This window comes from Ovis aries, chromosome 5 (assembly GCF_016772045.2).
Source record: "Ovis aries strain OAR_USU_Benz2616 breed Rambouillet chromosome 5, ARS-UI_Ramb_v3.0, whole genome shotgun sequence".
NCBI lineage: Eukaryota > Metazoa > Chordata > Mammalia > Artiodactyla > Bovidae > Ovis > Ovis aries.
The window spans coordinates 48,677,856-48,692,797 of record NC_056058.1 but is presented as its reverse complement, the minus strand read 5'-3'; the positions used below and the strand labels follow the sequence as shown (position 1 = coordinate 48,692,797).

The window sequence follows — 14,942 nt, the reverse complement described above, 5'->3', positions numbered from 1 at the left end:
TTGCCTTCTTGCATTTCTTTTTCTTGGGGATGGTTATGGTCACTACTTCTTGTACAGTGTTATGAACCTCTGTCCATATTCTGTGGCACTCTAAGAGATCTAATCTCTTAAATCTGTTTGTCACTTCCACTGTATAATCATAAGGGGTTTGATTTAGGTCATACCTGAATGGCCTGGGTTCACATCCCAGCTTGACCACTTCCTGGCTGTGTGAACCTTCAGTAAGTCACTTAAATCTTTTGAGTCTCAGTTTCCTAAGGAGTAGTATGGCATTAATAGAAGCCTCTTACAGATTTACTGTATTAGATGAACTGGTACACGTAAAATGCCCCAGCCTAAGCCTGATCCAAAGTAACTATTCGGGAACACTGGTGACTGAACATCCCCACAACCAAGGACCACTGATATGTGTAAGGAATCACCCAACAATGCTATGGAATGACCACTGTGTTTATTCCTGATTCACAGATAAGTAAACTGAGGCTCAGAGAAACTAAGGAAATTGCTTAGGGTCACTGAGGAATACCAGCATGGCTCCTGCGGGAGGGACCCTGGGCTAGACTGCTGCTTTGCGTCAGGTCTGCCCCATCCCCTGGCCACCGGCCCATGTCTCTGCCTCTCCCCGCAGGTACGTGTCTGCCCTGACCACGCCCGCGCGCCTCTCTCCCGTGGACTTCCATTACTCGCTGGCCACGCAGGTGCCGACTTTTGAGATCACGTCCCCCAACTCGGCGCACGCCGTGTCGCTGCCTCCCGCCGCGCCCATCAATTATCGCCTGGCGGAGCAACAGCCGCTCCTGCGTCAACCGGCGCCCCCCGGCCCGGGACCAGGGCCTGGGCCCAGCGCGGACATGCAGCGCAGCTACGACAGCTACTACTACCCCGCAGCGGGGCCGGGGCCGCGGCGAGGGGCCTGCGCGCTGGGCGGCAGCCTGGGAAGCCTGCCCGCCAGCCCCTTCCGCATCCCGGAGGACGACGAGTACGAGACCACGCAGGAGTGCGCGCCCCCGCCGCCGCCGCGGCCGCGGGCCCGCGGCGCGTCCCGAAGGACGTCGGCGGGGCCTCGGCGCTGGCGCCGCTCGCGCCTCAACGGGCTGGCGGCGCAACGCGCACGCGCGGCGCGGGACTCGCTGTCGCTGAGCAGCGGCTCGGGAGGCGCCTCGGCCTCGGCCTCGGACGACGACGGGGACGACGCGGACGGGGCGCTGGCTGCCGAGAGCACGCCTTTCCTCAGCCTGCGCGCGGCGCACGACGCGCTGCGCTCGGACTCGCCGCCGCTGTGCCAGGCGGCAGACAGCAGGACTTACTACTCCCTGGACAGCCACAGCACGCGGGCCAGCAGCAGACACAGCCGCGGGCCGCTCCCACGGGGCAAGCAGGACTCGGGGCCCCTCTAGGGCCCCCTCGCCCCCTCCGCCTCGCCCGCCCCACTGTCTCTAAGGAGAACAGAGACCGCCGACTGGAGAGAGAAAGGAGGAAAAAAGAAATAAAAATATTTTTATTTTCTATAAAAGGAAAAAGGTATAACAAAATGTTTTATTTTCATTTTAGCAAAAATTGTCTTATAATACTAGCTAACGGCAAAGACGTTTTTATAGGGAAACTATTTATATGTAACATCCTGATTTACAGCTTCGGAAAAAAAAAAAAAGAAACAACAAAAAAAAGAGATGGGCCAATTTTTTGACTCTTTAATAGAAACCTATATTGTGGTGCCTTTTGCTGTACGCTAATCTGGAGCTCCTGGAGAGAAGTGTGGGTTGTGGGGTTGGGGGAATGTAGGATCCCAAGCTGGCGGGGGCAGGGGTGGGGGGTGGTGAAGAGGAAGCAGGGAAAAGAGGCCACGTGTTTGGGTTCAGGTGGGGGCGAGGGTAGGAGGGTCCCAAGGAAGAAAGTGAGGTCCAGAGTAGCTTTTGCCCCCTCGTAAGATCTGGAGTTCTGGTCCCCCTTAGCTGTGGGTGGGGATCCTAGGCTTGGAACTAGAGTTGGAGTCAGGTAAAGTCCAGGGGGAGACTAAGGCCCAGCGACAGCAACCAGAATGGGGAGGGGGCCTCCCCGCTCCTCACAGCTGCTAAGGAAGGGGGCTCTGAGAAAGAGGTCTTCCCAACAGCCTCTGCGGGGGAGGGGGCAGCTCTGCCAGGGCCCCAGTGTTGTCGGCTCCTCCCCTGTGGCCTCCAGGACGCCCCTCCGTCCTCTGCAGCACCTTCGTTTACAGGTCGTCTTTTCTATTTTACGCCTGCATGTCCTTTGCATTTCAGATTCTTTAGATTGGATGCATGGTCACACTGGGACCGAGAAGAGCCACTCAACAGTGTATTTGATTCCCTTTTAGCAATAAAGTAACACCATTTCCTTCTCACAGCCGGACTCCCATCCCCCACCCCACTATGACTTCCACTTCCTCTCCAGCCCTGACCTCCCCACCCCACAAAACTGGGTCCACTGATAATTTGTCAAAAAGGTTATTGTTTAAAACAAAAACAAAAAAAAAAAACACCTAAACAAATGGGAACCCTGCCCCTGAAATGTCCAAACACCTGACTGTTGACACTTGAACATTTTTATATTATAAATAAAATCAGAAATAACTCATGTTTGACTGTGTGTGCCTAGCCCCTAGGTGAGGAGGGAAGACAGAGGATGAATACCTGTGATGGAGATGGATGGATGTTGGTGTGGAGGTTGGAGAGAGCCAGAGCAGTTCCTGGGAGGAAATGTGTTAGTCACTCAGTCCTGTCTTTTTGCAACCCCATGGACTGTAGCCCACCAGGCTCCTCTGTCCATGGGATTCGCCAGGCAAGAATACTGGAGTGGGTAGCCATTCTCTTCTCCAGGGGATCTTCCAGACCCAGGGATTGAACCCTAGTCTCCAGCATTGCAGGCAGATTCTTTACCATCTGAAGCAGTTGGGGGGAAAGAGACCCTCCCTGGCTCCAACTCTCAGAATGGGATCCAACCCCCCTCCCTGTTCTGAGAACATTCACCAGGTGTCCCCCAACGCCTCTCCCCTACCACTCCGTGGCTGCTGGGGAACCTGGCCAAGGGGCTGATGCAGATTACTCTGCTTTGAGCTCAGCCTCAGAACGCTGGCCCAGTTCCCGCCTTGGAGCTGCAGGGGGGCAGAATGAGGCAAGAGTTTCCGGGCCTAAGTGGGTGAGAAGGGAAGGGTTGTAAGGTTGGCACTGGAGCAGCTGAGGCAAGATGACCCCTGGGGCCTCAGGCATGTCACAGGCAAAGTCTGGACATGAAAATGGCATAATGGGTACCCTCAGCTGCCAGGAGGTGCTGGGGTTTTTTATACCCCCTCAAAGCCAGGGCCTGTCTAAACTTGCAGTCTCTGATGGAGAATACATGATCTCAGGCATGGAGAAGGCAGATGGAGGTCCAGGGTGAGCCTTTTCCCTCATTGACTAATGTTCCTAGTCCCAGGACTAGGAACCAGTAGATTCCAGCCAGACACAAAGGAGTCAGCTATCCAATGAGTTCAGGTGGTTGATATGTGAGCGTGCACACAATGAGCCCAGAACTTGTGTGGTCAGTTCAGAGACCTACCGATAAGAAGGATGGAGAGGCCCAGGGTTGAATCTGCTTGGGGATCAAGAGGGCCTGAATTCACAAATTCCACCTCTGCTGTGTGACTTCTCTAGGCTGCACTTGCCTCAGCTGGGAAATGGTGATGCTAATACCTACCTCAAAGCATTGCTGTAGAGATTATATAAAGCACCCAGGATTGCTTCTGGCATGTGATAAATGCCTATTAGTGGCAAATTTGATGATGGTGATGAACATGTCCTGTGCTTTGCATTCTTGAGTCACACAGAGAGTGGCAAAAACTGGATGAAAGGGAGATGATATAGAAAAGTAAAGAACTAGACATGTATTTATGTGGGGACATGGTGGGGGGTGGGGGAGGACCTGTTACAAGGAAACAAAATTAATGAACTAAGTGCTATACAAACCTGAAAATCATTGACTTCTCCAGCCCCTATCTGATGATCTCATCCAGATCCATGTGCTGGCTATTGGCTTGAAAATTTTCTGAGAGCCAGTAATCTCTCTGTGTGATTTATGATCTGTATGAAGACCCAGAATTAATTCTGAATGAACCTCTTGGTGAGCCCATTGCCCTTTTCATGACCCAGTTTAATGTCCTTATTTGACCCTTCTGAGGGCCTGAGTTACCTACCTTCTAAAATTTCACCCAGAAACCACTTTCCTGACTCCAGTGAGCACACTGACCTCTTTATGACCCCAAGTAATTATGAATGCCCTCTCAGTGAACCCATTGACCTCTCTATGACCCCAACTTATTGTGACTGACCTCTCGATGAACCCATTGCCCTGTTCATGATCCAGCTTCGTGTCCTCATTTGACCTTTCTGAGGGCCCAAGTTACCTACCTTCTAAATTTTGACTCAGAAACCACTTTCCTGACTCAAATGAGCACACTGACCTCTTTATGACCCCAAGTAATTATGAATGCCCTCTCAGTGAACCCATTGACCTCTCTATGACCCCAACTTATTGTGACTGACCTCTCCATGAACCCATTGCCCTGTTCATGATCCAGATTCGTGGCCTCATTTGATCTTTCTGAGGGCCCAAGTTACCTACCTTCTAAATTTTGACTCAGAAACCACTTCCCTGACTCTGAGCACACTGACCTATGACCCCAAGTAATTGTGAACGACCTCTTGGTGAACCCACTGACCTCTCTGTGACCTCAACTAATTATGAATGACCTCTCAATGAACCCATTGCCCTTTTCATGACCTAGCTTAGTACACTCTCTTGACCCTTCTGAGGGCCCTAAGTTTTTACCTTCTAAATTTTTAGTCAGAAACCACCTCCATGATTGCAGTAAATCCATCTATCTCTATGTCACCCCAATTAATTCTGAATAACCTCTTGATAAACTCACTGACCTTCACATGATCCCACTTGGTACCTTTATTATCTGGTCTGAATTCTAAGATACCTGCTGAGAGTCTAAGGCCAGAATCTAATCAGTTTCCTTGACTCTATCAGCCACCTGTTCATTCACAGGTGTGAATGGAACCTAGGAGCAGGGGTGGCCAGAGAGGCCCCATTTTCACTCTGCCTCTCCAGTTCCGCTTTGGGGCATCTTTAGTATGGCCTATCAAGAAGTATAGCCCTAAGAAGGGCCTTACTACTACCATCCTGTCCCCCAGGAGCACTTAGGACATTCAGGCAGCTTCCTGAGTCATTCTTCCCCACTCCTCCAATTTTTCTCAGCCAGGTCATTTTTGTCTTGTCTCCCCAGCCTTTCCAGAGTCCCAGATGGGAATGGTGACTGACCATCTCCCTCCCCATTAGACTGTGAGCCCCCTGTGGACAGGGATCTGGTCAATCCTTTTCTCACGATAGTATCCCCAGCACCCAGCACAATGTGCAGCGCTGTTCATCTCACTGAATGACTGTACGGAGGCTGAAGAGAGGCTGTCCTCAAGGGTCAGCCCCTAGGGGTCCCTGAGCCTGCAGCCACTTCCCAGGACCACCAGGTGGCGCAAACCACTTATTGCATCTCACCTGCTGTCCTCCAAGGCTCTGGATTTGGACAGTCCTGGAAAACGGACTTAGGAGCAGAGGGAACATGTGGTCCATTGGAATGCAGAAAAAAATATATTAGAACTTTGCTTTAGATTTATTTTCATCTCATCTTTTTAAAATTTCTATTTTGTGTATGTTTTATAATGTACATAATATTTTAGTACAGTAGTACATGTATATAATTTATAATAAATAATTATACAATTAAGAAAGTGAACTAAAAGTTTTTTTTAACTGATTGGAGGCACAACTAGTGCTCAGGGAAGCACACCTGTCTGCAGCGGACGGAGCCTGCTCCTCTGCTTTCACTTACCTACCCTCAAGAGGTGGAGGGTGGGAAGCAGACCCCAAACTCAAAGGATCTTTGAGACAGCATAGAGAAAAAGTACAGAGAGCTTTTTATGTTGCCACATTGCTCTTTCAATTTCACTTAAATGAACATTAACTTCCCCTCAGCAAAATGAAGGTGCCAGATGGTTTGGTTATAAAATACACTCAGCTGATCCAAATTAAATAATCTGTATTTAAATCACTACATCTCTCCACAGATTCACAGGTCCCTTGCATCAAATGTGAGTGGGCTTGTAAATGTCGGGTACTTAGTTGCAAGGTTGGCTTATCTTATTATCTAAATATATTACCACTGAGGTCAAACTGCTGGCCAAACTACCGTAATCTGTTTAAAAAATAGAAAGGATTTACTCATCACAGTTGCATTGAGGGTGCCTTCACCCCCACCACTTGTCAGTCTGAGGAATGCAGGGTTTAAAAGATGCTAGTCTGTGATCATCACGTGGCAAATTATCCTTTCCTTATCTAAGGATAAGACATGTCCTTAACTAGCATTTCTGAGTCACTCAAAGAGTGTAAGAAATATAAGCCTAACAATCAACAACTTGTCATTCCACATTTCCTCAAGACCAAGAATTGATGGCTTCCATAAGCTTCCCCCATCAAACATCTTTGGGTTTGTTGACAAGTGGCTATTTGCAAGGCAGAGTGTCTTTTATTCCTGTAGTGTCCTTTTATTCCTTGTAGATCTGTACAAGAGGTCACCTCTGGGCCCAAGAGACCTGGCAGCACCAACATAAAGACCAAAATATAAGCAGGGCCACGGTCCCATCCCACTCACACCCCAGGACACCTGTGGGACAGACGGGGCAGCACGCACACACACTATTTATTCCAAAGCATTAACTGTAAGAGCAGTTTAGATCACAGGTCAGCCGGAAGAGGGGAAACAGGGAGAGAGGAGGTCACACTATCTCCATCTTCTCTTCCAGAGAGTCAGAGCCTCCAGGGGCCAAAAAGCAGCCCTCCTCACTAACAAGTGTATGTGAGATAGGCTTTTCCATACCTCATTTCATCCTCTGATATCAGTTCCAAAACCATCTCTAAAGGGGTAGTTTATATATGTATATAATTCTTATATATATACATTTATGTCATTATAAAAGAAAGCAGGAGTGGTCTTGATGGATGGAAGGTGAGCTTGGCACTGAGGGACAGGCCTGAGAGCTGGGCTGTTGCCGGGCAAGGCAGGAGAATAAGGTGCAGTTCCCAACGCTGCTGAGTGGAGGGAGAATTGGACAGTGCTGGTGGTCTGCAGACCTGCTGCTGGTCAATGCAGAGGAAGGAGGAGGAGAAGGGGTGGTAGTCCAAACTGAGACCTGGGGTTGAGACCTGCCCTCAGAAACAAGGGAGATGAGGGGAGGAACTGTGAGAAGAGGAGAGCCTCAGAAGCCAACTGCCCTTCCTGCTTCTCCAGTGAGATGGTGTCTAGAGCATGCACACAACTGGCCTACAAACTGAGGCTCCAGGGTGGAGAGGGAGGTGAGGGTTGACGACAGGCTCTAAGGCCCAGAGCAGCCCTAGGATGCAAGATCGACACCATGAATAGCATCTCCATCTCCTTAGTCCGCAAGGCTCTCCACACCCCTCTGGCTGCCTAACAACTGTCTGCAGCTTGTCTGAGTGGCCCCTAGCTGGAATTGTGCTCACTGGCCCCTCCAGGGGCATTGCCTGCCTCTGAGGCCTGCCCATCCTTGCCAGCTAAGTATCAGGCCCAGTGGTATCCCTCAGGGCTTTGCTGCCAGTCACAGTTCCATGGCCCTGGCTGAGGGCAGGGCTCGAGTGTGTCTTGCGGAGTGAAGGGTCATCCCCCTCCAGGGTGGCCAACCGGGCCTCAATCCGCTCCAGGTCATCAGAGCCCACTTTGATCTTCACAGCCAGGAGGTGGATATAGGTCTCATAACGGCTTTTCTGGGAAAAAAGCAGAGAAAGGCCAAAAACAAAGTCAAAAGATAAACAACAAATTGCAAAAAAAAAAATTTGTACCTTATATGACAAAAGACTCTCTTTGATATTTAGAGAGTTCTCACCAATCAATAAAAGGAGATAAACAATTTTAAAAACAGGCAAAGGGCATACACAGAAATTTAACTCATAATTTTAAAAATCAAAATTAATTGGCAATGACTTATTGGATATGATAGCAAAAGCATAGGCAATGAGAGTGAAAATAGACAAATGGGATTTTATCAAAATTTAAAACACCTCTGTATCAAAGAACACAATCAACAGAATGAAAATGCAATCTAAAGAATGGGAAAAATATTTGCAAATCACTAATCTAGTAAAGGTCTAGTATCCAGAATATTAAAAGGGGGAAAAAGCTCCTAGAACTCAACAACAAAACACAGCCCAATTTCAAGATGTATAAAGGACTTGAATAGACATTTCACCAAAGAAGATACACTAATGACCAATAAGCACAAAAAAAGGATGCTCAGCATCATTTTGCTGCTGTTGTTCAGTTGCTAAGTCACATCCAATTTTTCCAACCCATGGACTGCAGCACACCAGACTCCTCTGTCCTCTATGAATTCCTGGAGTTTGCCCAAATTCTTGTTCATTGAATCAATGATGCTATCTAACCATCTCATCCTCTGCCACCCCCTTCTCCTTTAGCCTTCCATATTTCCCAGCATCAGAGTCTTTTTCAATGAGTCAGCCCTTCATATCTGGTGGCCAAAGTATTGGAGCTTCAGCTTCAGCAACAGTCCTTCCAGTGAATATCTGGGGTTGATCTCCTTTAAGATTGACTGGTTTGATCTTGCAGTCCAAGGGACTTTCTTTCTTTTTTTTTTTTTTTTCTTATTTATTTATTTATTTATTTATTTTTAATTTTTTTTTTTAATTTTAGTTTTTTATTTTTTAAATTTTAAAATCTTTAATTCTTACATGCATTCCCAAACATGAACCCCCCTCCCACCTCCCTCCCCATAACAACTTTCTGGGTCATCCCCATGCACCAGCCCCAAGCATGCTGCATCCTGCGTCAGATATAGACTGGCGATTCAATTCTTACATGATAGTATACATGTTAGAATGTCATTCTCCCAAATCATCCCACCCTCTCCCTCTCCCTCTGAGTCCAAAAGTCCGTTATACACATCTGTGTCTCTTTCCCTGTCTTGCACACAGGGTCGTCATTGCCATCTTCCTAAATTCCATATATATGTGTTAGTATACTGTATTGGTGTTTTTCTTTCTGGCTTACTTCACTCTGTATAATCGGCTCCACCAAGGGACTTTCAAGAGTCTTCACCAGCACCACAAGTCAAAAGCATCGATTCTTCAGCACTCAGCTTTCTCACATCCATACATGACTACTGTAAAACCATAGCTTTGATTATATGGACTTTTGTCAGCAGAGTGATGTCTCTGCTTTTCAATATGCTGTCTAGGTTTGTCATGGCTGCAGCCAATATCTTCAGTGATTTTGGAACCCAAGAAAATAAAATCTGTCACTGCTTCCACTTTTTCCCCTTCTATTTGCCATGAAGTGATGCAACTGAATGCCATGATTTTAATGTTTTAAATGTTGAGTTTCAAGCCAGCTTTTTGACTCTCCTCTTTCATCCTCCTCAAGAAGCTCTTTAGTTCCTGTTCACTTTCTGCCATTACAGTGGTAGAATATCTGAGGTGTATGTATATATGCCAATATCTGAGGTTGTTGATATTTCTCCTGGAATTCTTGATTCCACCTTGTGATTCACCCAGCCTGGCATTTCCCATGATGTACTCTGCATATAAGTTAAATAAGCAGGGTGACAATATTCAGCCTTGACGTACTCCTTTCCCAATTTGGAACCAGTCAGTTCCACACCCGGTTCTAACTGGATCTTCTTTACTGGAATAAAGTTTCTCAGGAGATAGGTAAGAATTTTCTCTTTAAGAATTTTCCACAGTTTGTTGTGATTCACACAGTCTAACAAAGGTCCGTCTAGTCAAGGCTATGGTTTTCCAGTGGTCATGTATGGATGTGAGAATTGGACTATAAAGAAAGCTGAGCACCGAAGAATTGATACTTTTGAACTGTGGTGCTGGAGAAGACTCTTGAGAGTCCCTTGGACTGCAAGGAGATCCAACCAGTCCATCCTAAAGGAAATCAGTCCTGGGTGTTCATTGGAAGGACTGATGTTGAAGCTGAAACTCCAATATTTTGGCCACCTGATACGAAGAGCTGACTCATTTGAAAAGACCCTGATGTTGGGAAAGATTGAAGGCAGGAGGAGAAGGGGACGACAGAGGATGAGATGGTTAGATGGCATCACTGACTCAATAGACATGAGTTTGGGTAAACTCCAGGAGTTGGTGATGGACAGGGAGGCCTGGCATGCTGTGATTCATGGGGTCGCAAAGAGTCGGACATGACTGAGCGACTGAACTGAATTGAACACAGTCTAAGGCTGTAGTATGGTCAATGAAGCAGAAGTAGATGTTTTTCTGGAACTCCCTTGCTCTCTCCATGATCCAGCAAATGTTGGCAATTTGATCTCTGGTTCCTCTGACTCTTCAAAACCCAGCTTGTATATCTGGAAATTCTCAGTTCACATACTGTTGAAGCCTAGCTTACAGGATTTTGAGCATAACCTTGATAGAATGTGAAATGAGTGCAACTGTATGGTAGTTTGAACGTTTTTTGGCATTACCCTTCTTTGGGACGAATGAAAAACGACATTTTCCAGTCTTGTGGTTACTGCTGAGTTTTCCAAATTTGCTGACATATTGAGTGCAGCACCTTAACAACATCATCTTTTAGGATTTGAAATAGCTCAGCTGGAATTTTGTCATCTCCACTAGCTTTTTTCATAGTAATGCTCCCTAAAGCACTCTTGACTTCACACTCCAGGATGTCTGGCTCTAGTTAAGTGAGCGATCATACCACCATGGTTATCCAGCTCATTAAGACCTTTCTTGTATAGTTCTTCTGTGTATTCTTACCACCTCTTCTTAATCTCTTCTGCTTCTGTTAGGTCCTTACAATTTCTGTCCTTTATTGTGCCCATCTTTGCATGAAATGTCATGTCACAACATGCATGAAATGTTCCCTTGGTATCTCTAATTTTCTTGAAGAGATCTCTAGTCTTTCCCATTCTATTATTTTCCTCTATTTCTTTGCATTGTTCATTTAAGAGGGCCTTCTTATCTCTCCTTGCTACTCTCTGGAACTCTGCATTCAGTTGGGTGTATCTTTCCTTTTCTCCCTTGCCTTTCACTTATCTTTCCTCAGCTTTTTGTAAGGCCTCCTCAGACAATCACTTTGCCTTCTCACATTTCTTTTTTGGGGGGATGGCTTTGGTCACCACCTCCTGTACAGTGTTACGAACCTCTGTCCATAGCTCTTCAAGCACTCTGTGTACCAGATCTTATCCCTTGAATCTATTTGTCACCTCCACTGTATAATCATAAGGGATTTGATTTAGATCATACCTGAATGTCCTGGTAGTTTTTCCTACTTTCTTCAATTTAAGCCTGAACTTTGCAATAAGGAGCTCATGATCTGAGCCTCAGTCAGCACCAGGTTTTGTTCTTGCTGACTATATAGAGCTCCTCCATCAATATCATTACCCATCAGGAAAATACAGATTGAAACCACAATGAGATTATCACCTCACATGCATTAAGATAACCACTATCCAAAAAAATAAATAAATAAAGTAACAAGCATATTGATAAAGATGTTGAAGAATTAGAATCCAAGTACACTATTGGTGGGAATGTAAATTGATACAACTACTATGGAAAACAGTGTGGTTATTCTTCAAAAAGTGAAAATAATATTACCATACAGTTTAGCAATTCCATTCCTGGACATAAAAGCAGGAGTGAAAGCAGGATCTCAAAGAAACATCTGCGCACCCATGTTCATGGCAGCATTATTACCAGTAGCCAAAAGATCAAAGCAACCCAAATGTGCATCAGCCGATGGAAAGACAGACAAAATGTGGTGTCCAAATACAGCAGAAGAGCAAAAGGAAAGAAATTCCGATACATGCTACAGTAGGGGTGAAGCTTGAAAACCTCATGTCATGTGACACAGGCCAGTCACGGAAATATAAATTCTGTGGTTCCACTTGTATGAAGCACTTAGAGTAGTCACATTCATAGAGACAGAAAGTAGGACTGTGGTAGTCAAGGACTAGGGCCAGGAGGAAGGTTCTGAGGAGTATGTTGTTTAATAGCTATAGAGTTTCAGTTTGGAAGATGAAAAAGTTCTGGAGATTAGTTGCCCAAGAATATGAAAAGATTTAACATTACTGAACTATCATACTTAAAATGGTTCCTTAACCATTGATTCCTTAACCTTAACCATGATCAATCTTACGCTATGCTTTTTAAATCACAATTGTTTTAAAAACTTTAAACCAAGTTAAAACACCAATAAGACACCACTTGCTAAACCTATCATATTAACGAAGACTGTGTCCAGTGTTGCTGAGGGTATGGAGAGAGAGCTGTGTTCATGAGCTATTAAAGGGGCTATAAATTGGTAAACAATTAGAAGGGAGGTTTGGCAGTGTCTGAGGTCTTGACTCAGAGCTTCAGGCCCTCACCACCATCGTGGGAGAGGCAGGGACTAAGGGTCATAAGATTCTGTTCTCACCCAGCTCCGCCACAGAAACTGAAAAGCTCTTCGTTTTGGGCTCTACCCCCGCTACCATCCATCTGCCCTGACACTTCACCCCCCAGTTAAGCCAGGCTGAGGGTGAGAAAGACCAGGGCTTTGGAGGCACAGTCAGTCGCCTGGTTAGGATCCTGACTCCTTCACTTAACTGTGTCGCCTCAAGCACATGATCCAACCTTTCCAAGCCTCAATTTCCCCATCTGTAAAATGGGGATAACAAACCCACATCATACAGTTGATATGAGGATTAAATCAGTCAACATAAGGGAAGTGAAGAGAATCATGCCTGGCAATCAGCATGGTTATTTTTTACCTTGCAGAGAGTGGATCTGAGAAGGCTTCTGAAAGCTATAAAGCATCATGTTTTTCCAAAAGGCAGGATTTATTTTTCCTCTCTCCTCTATACCACAACAGAAAGTCAGTGTGGAAATCTAGAGACTGAGATGGGTGATTCCCTGCCCCTCCACTCCAGGGACTTCCTGGCTTGGTCTCGGCCTCTCTTATACCTGTCCACCCCCATGTACAGGTCAGTCCAAAATGGACAAGTGGTTCCTGCCTTCCTCCCCTCAGCCTACCCTCGTCCTTCATACAATGAAGGCAGAACACTGTAGGGCAGAAGCAGGGTAGGGGGCAGAGACAAAACAGAAGAAAGGGAGAGCTCAGAAGGAGAGGCCAAGGTGCTCTGCTTGATAAACCCACTGAGAGAGGCACCTGAGATGTGAAGGGGGGAAAGTCACATGGAGAGGGCTTGTGAGCTCTGTGGTTTGGTTGTAGAAGCTTCCCAAAAAGCTGGGCCTATGCAGAAATTGGAGGTGAAGCAGGGGCTTGAAGAAGTATGCAGAGGGCCAGGGAGGTCTCTGGTAGATACACAAGTGAGTTGTCTGTGCAGCTGGGCTGTGCAGAGACTGGCCCACAGGTGACTGCAGTTCGTGACCTCAGGGGAGCCCCCAAAGTGGAGTGCTCCCAAAGCAGGAGTCCCTGGCTGTGGAAAGATGTGGAAGGAGAAGCTGGCCTCTTCCTCCTGCCCCAGCCCTGTCCTTCCAAATCCTCCTGTGATGGGCCCACCTCAAACGTGAGATAATGCTCCTTCAGCCGGTTCTCCTCAGCCTCCTTGGACTTGATGCCCCGCTCAACTGGGTGACACTTGTGCTCAGCCAGCTCTGCAGTCACCTGCCTCAGCTTATTCTCATGAGAGCGCAGCTGCTCCTCCTGCAAAGATCAGTCGTGGACAGTGAGGTCCCACCCTCAGGGGGTCGTAGGGTTGGGTCTCATCCAAAGGAGAGCTGCTCCCGCAAGGGGAAACCGAGGCCTTGTCAGGGCCATCCAACACGCAGGGGCAGAGCCAGGCCTGTGCCTGAACGAGTGCACCTCCACCGCCTTCCTTCATCCCCTCCCACCATCGGCATCAGCTCCCCCCGGAGCCTCCCCAGCAGGCTCAGGAGATGCGAGGCCCTCACTCTCGTGTGTGCACACTCCCTGACATAGACACACAATCACCGAGACTCAGCCCGGCGCCCCAGGCTTCATACGATGCACATAGCCTCTCATACTCATGTCCAGACACATCTGAAGGCCACAGACCCAGGATCACATCCAAAGACAGAGACACTGTCACTACCAGACAAGTGAACAGTACACCCCACCCGCCACAGGACAGCCAGACCCTTTTGTGCCTTATGGGCACTGGGCTGCGTATGTGTATGTGTATGTGTGTATACACACAAACATGCGTGCACTTGAATGGTAAGCGTGCCTGTGTGGGAGCACCAAGAGTGCTGGCACAGCTGTGGACACAAGCAGCAGCCCCAGTGGCTCCACAGAGAAGACCCCAGACACTGGCCCATCAGGAAAGGGCCCTGACAGGATGGAAAGCATGGCTTTGACCCGCTCTCCACTATGCAAGTAGTAGCCCAGCATTTACCCTCTCCTCTCAAAAAAATCCCTGAAAGATGGAGTATGGATGTGTGTGTGTGTGTGTGCACATGTGCACGTGTGCACTCAGTCGTGTCCAACTCTTTGTGACCCCATGGACTGCAGCCCACCAGGTTCCTCGCCCATGGGATTTTTCAGGCAAGACTACTGGGGTCGGTTGCCATTCCCTTCTCCAGGGGATCTTCCCAACCCAGGGATCAAAACCATGCCTCCTTTGGCTCCTGCACAGGCAGGCAGATTCTTTACCACTGAGCCACCTGGGAAGCCCAGGAGATTTTTAAGGATTACAAAGAAACATGTAAGGGTAGATGAGGGAAGCAGCTGGATGAAGGGTTCTCCAAGTCTCGCCTGTCACTCGCTCCCCACGACACACACACTCACAACCATTCACAACCAGACACAGAGGACACCCACAGACCACACATCCACTGGACACACCGCCATCAGCACACCCATGCCACCATGC

The 14,942-nt window shown here is 47.5% G+C and overlaps 2 protein-coding genes across 5 annotated transcripts in view; one reads left to right on the top strand and one right to left on the bottom strand.

Annotated features, from left to right (window-relative positions):
• The window catches only part of NRG2 (neuregulin 2), a 197,435-nt gene extending 194,843 nt beyond the window's left edge, over positions 1-2,592 (top strand). For all 3 annotated transcript variants that reach the window (XM_027970307.3, XM_015096070.4, XM_027970306.3), the window contains one exon: positions 629-2,592. In XM_027970307.3, the coding sequence (XP_027826108.1) occupies positions 629-1,397 (769 nt within the window). In that variant the 3' untranslated portion in view covers positions 1,398-2,592. The remainder of the gene's footprint in view (positions 1-628) is intronic.
• A 3,054-nt stretch (positions 2,593-5,646) lies between these two features.
• Positions 5,647-14,942, bottom strand: part of PSD2 (pleckstrin and Sec7 domain containing 2) — a 60,047-nt gene continuing 50,751 nt past the window's right edge. For both annotated transcript variants that reach the window (XM_042250957.2, XM_027970304.3), the window contains 2 exons: positions 13,610-13,753; positions 5,647-7,833 (listed from right to left, as the gene is read on the bottom strand). In XM_042250957.2, coding sequence (XP_042106891.1) covers positions 7,624-7,833; positions 13,610-13,753 — 354 coding nt within the window. In that variant the 3' untranslated portion in view covers positions 5,647-7,623. The remainder of the gene's footprint in view (positions 7,834-13,609; positions 13,754-14,942) is intronic.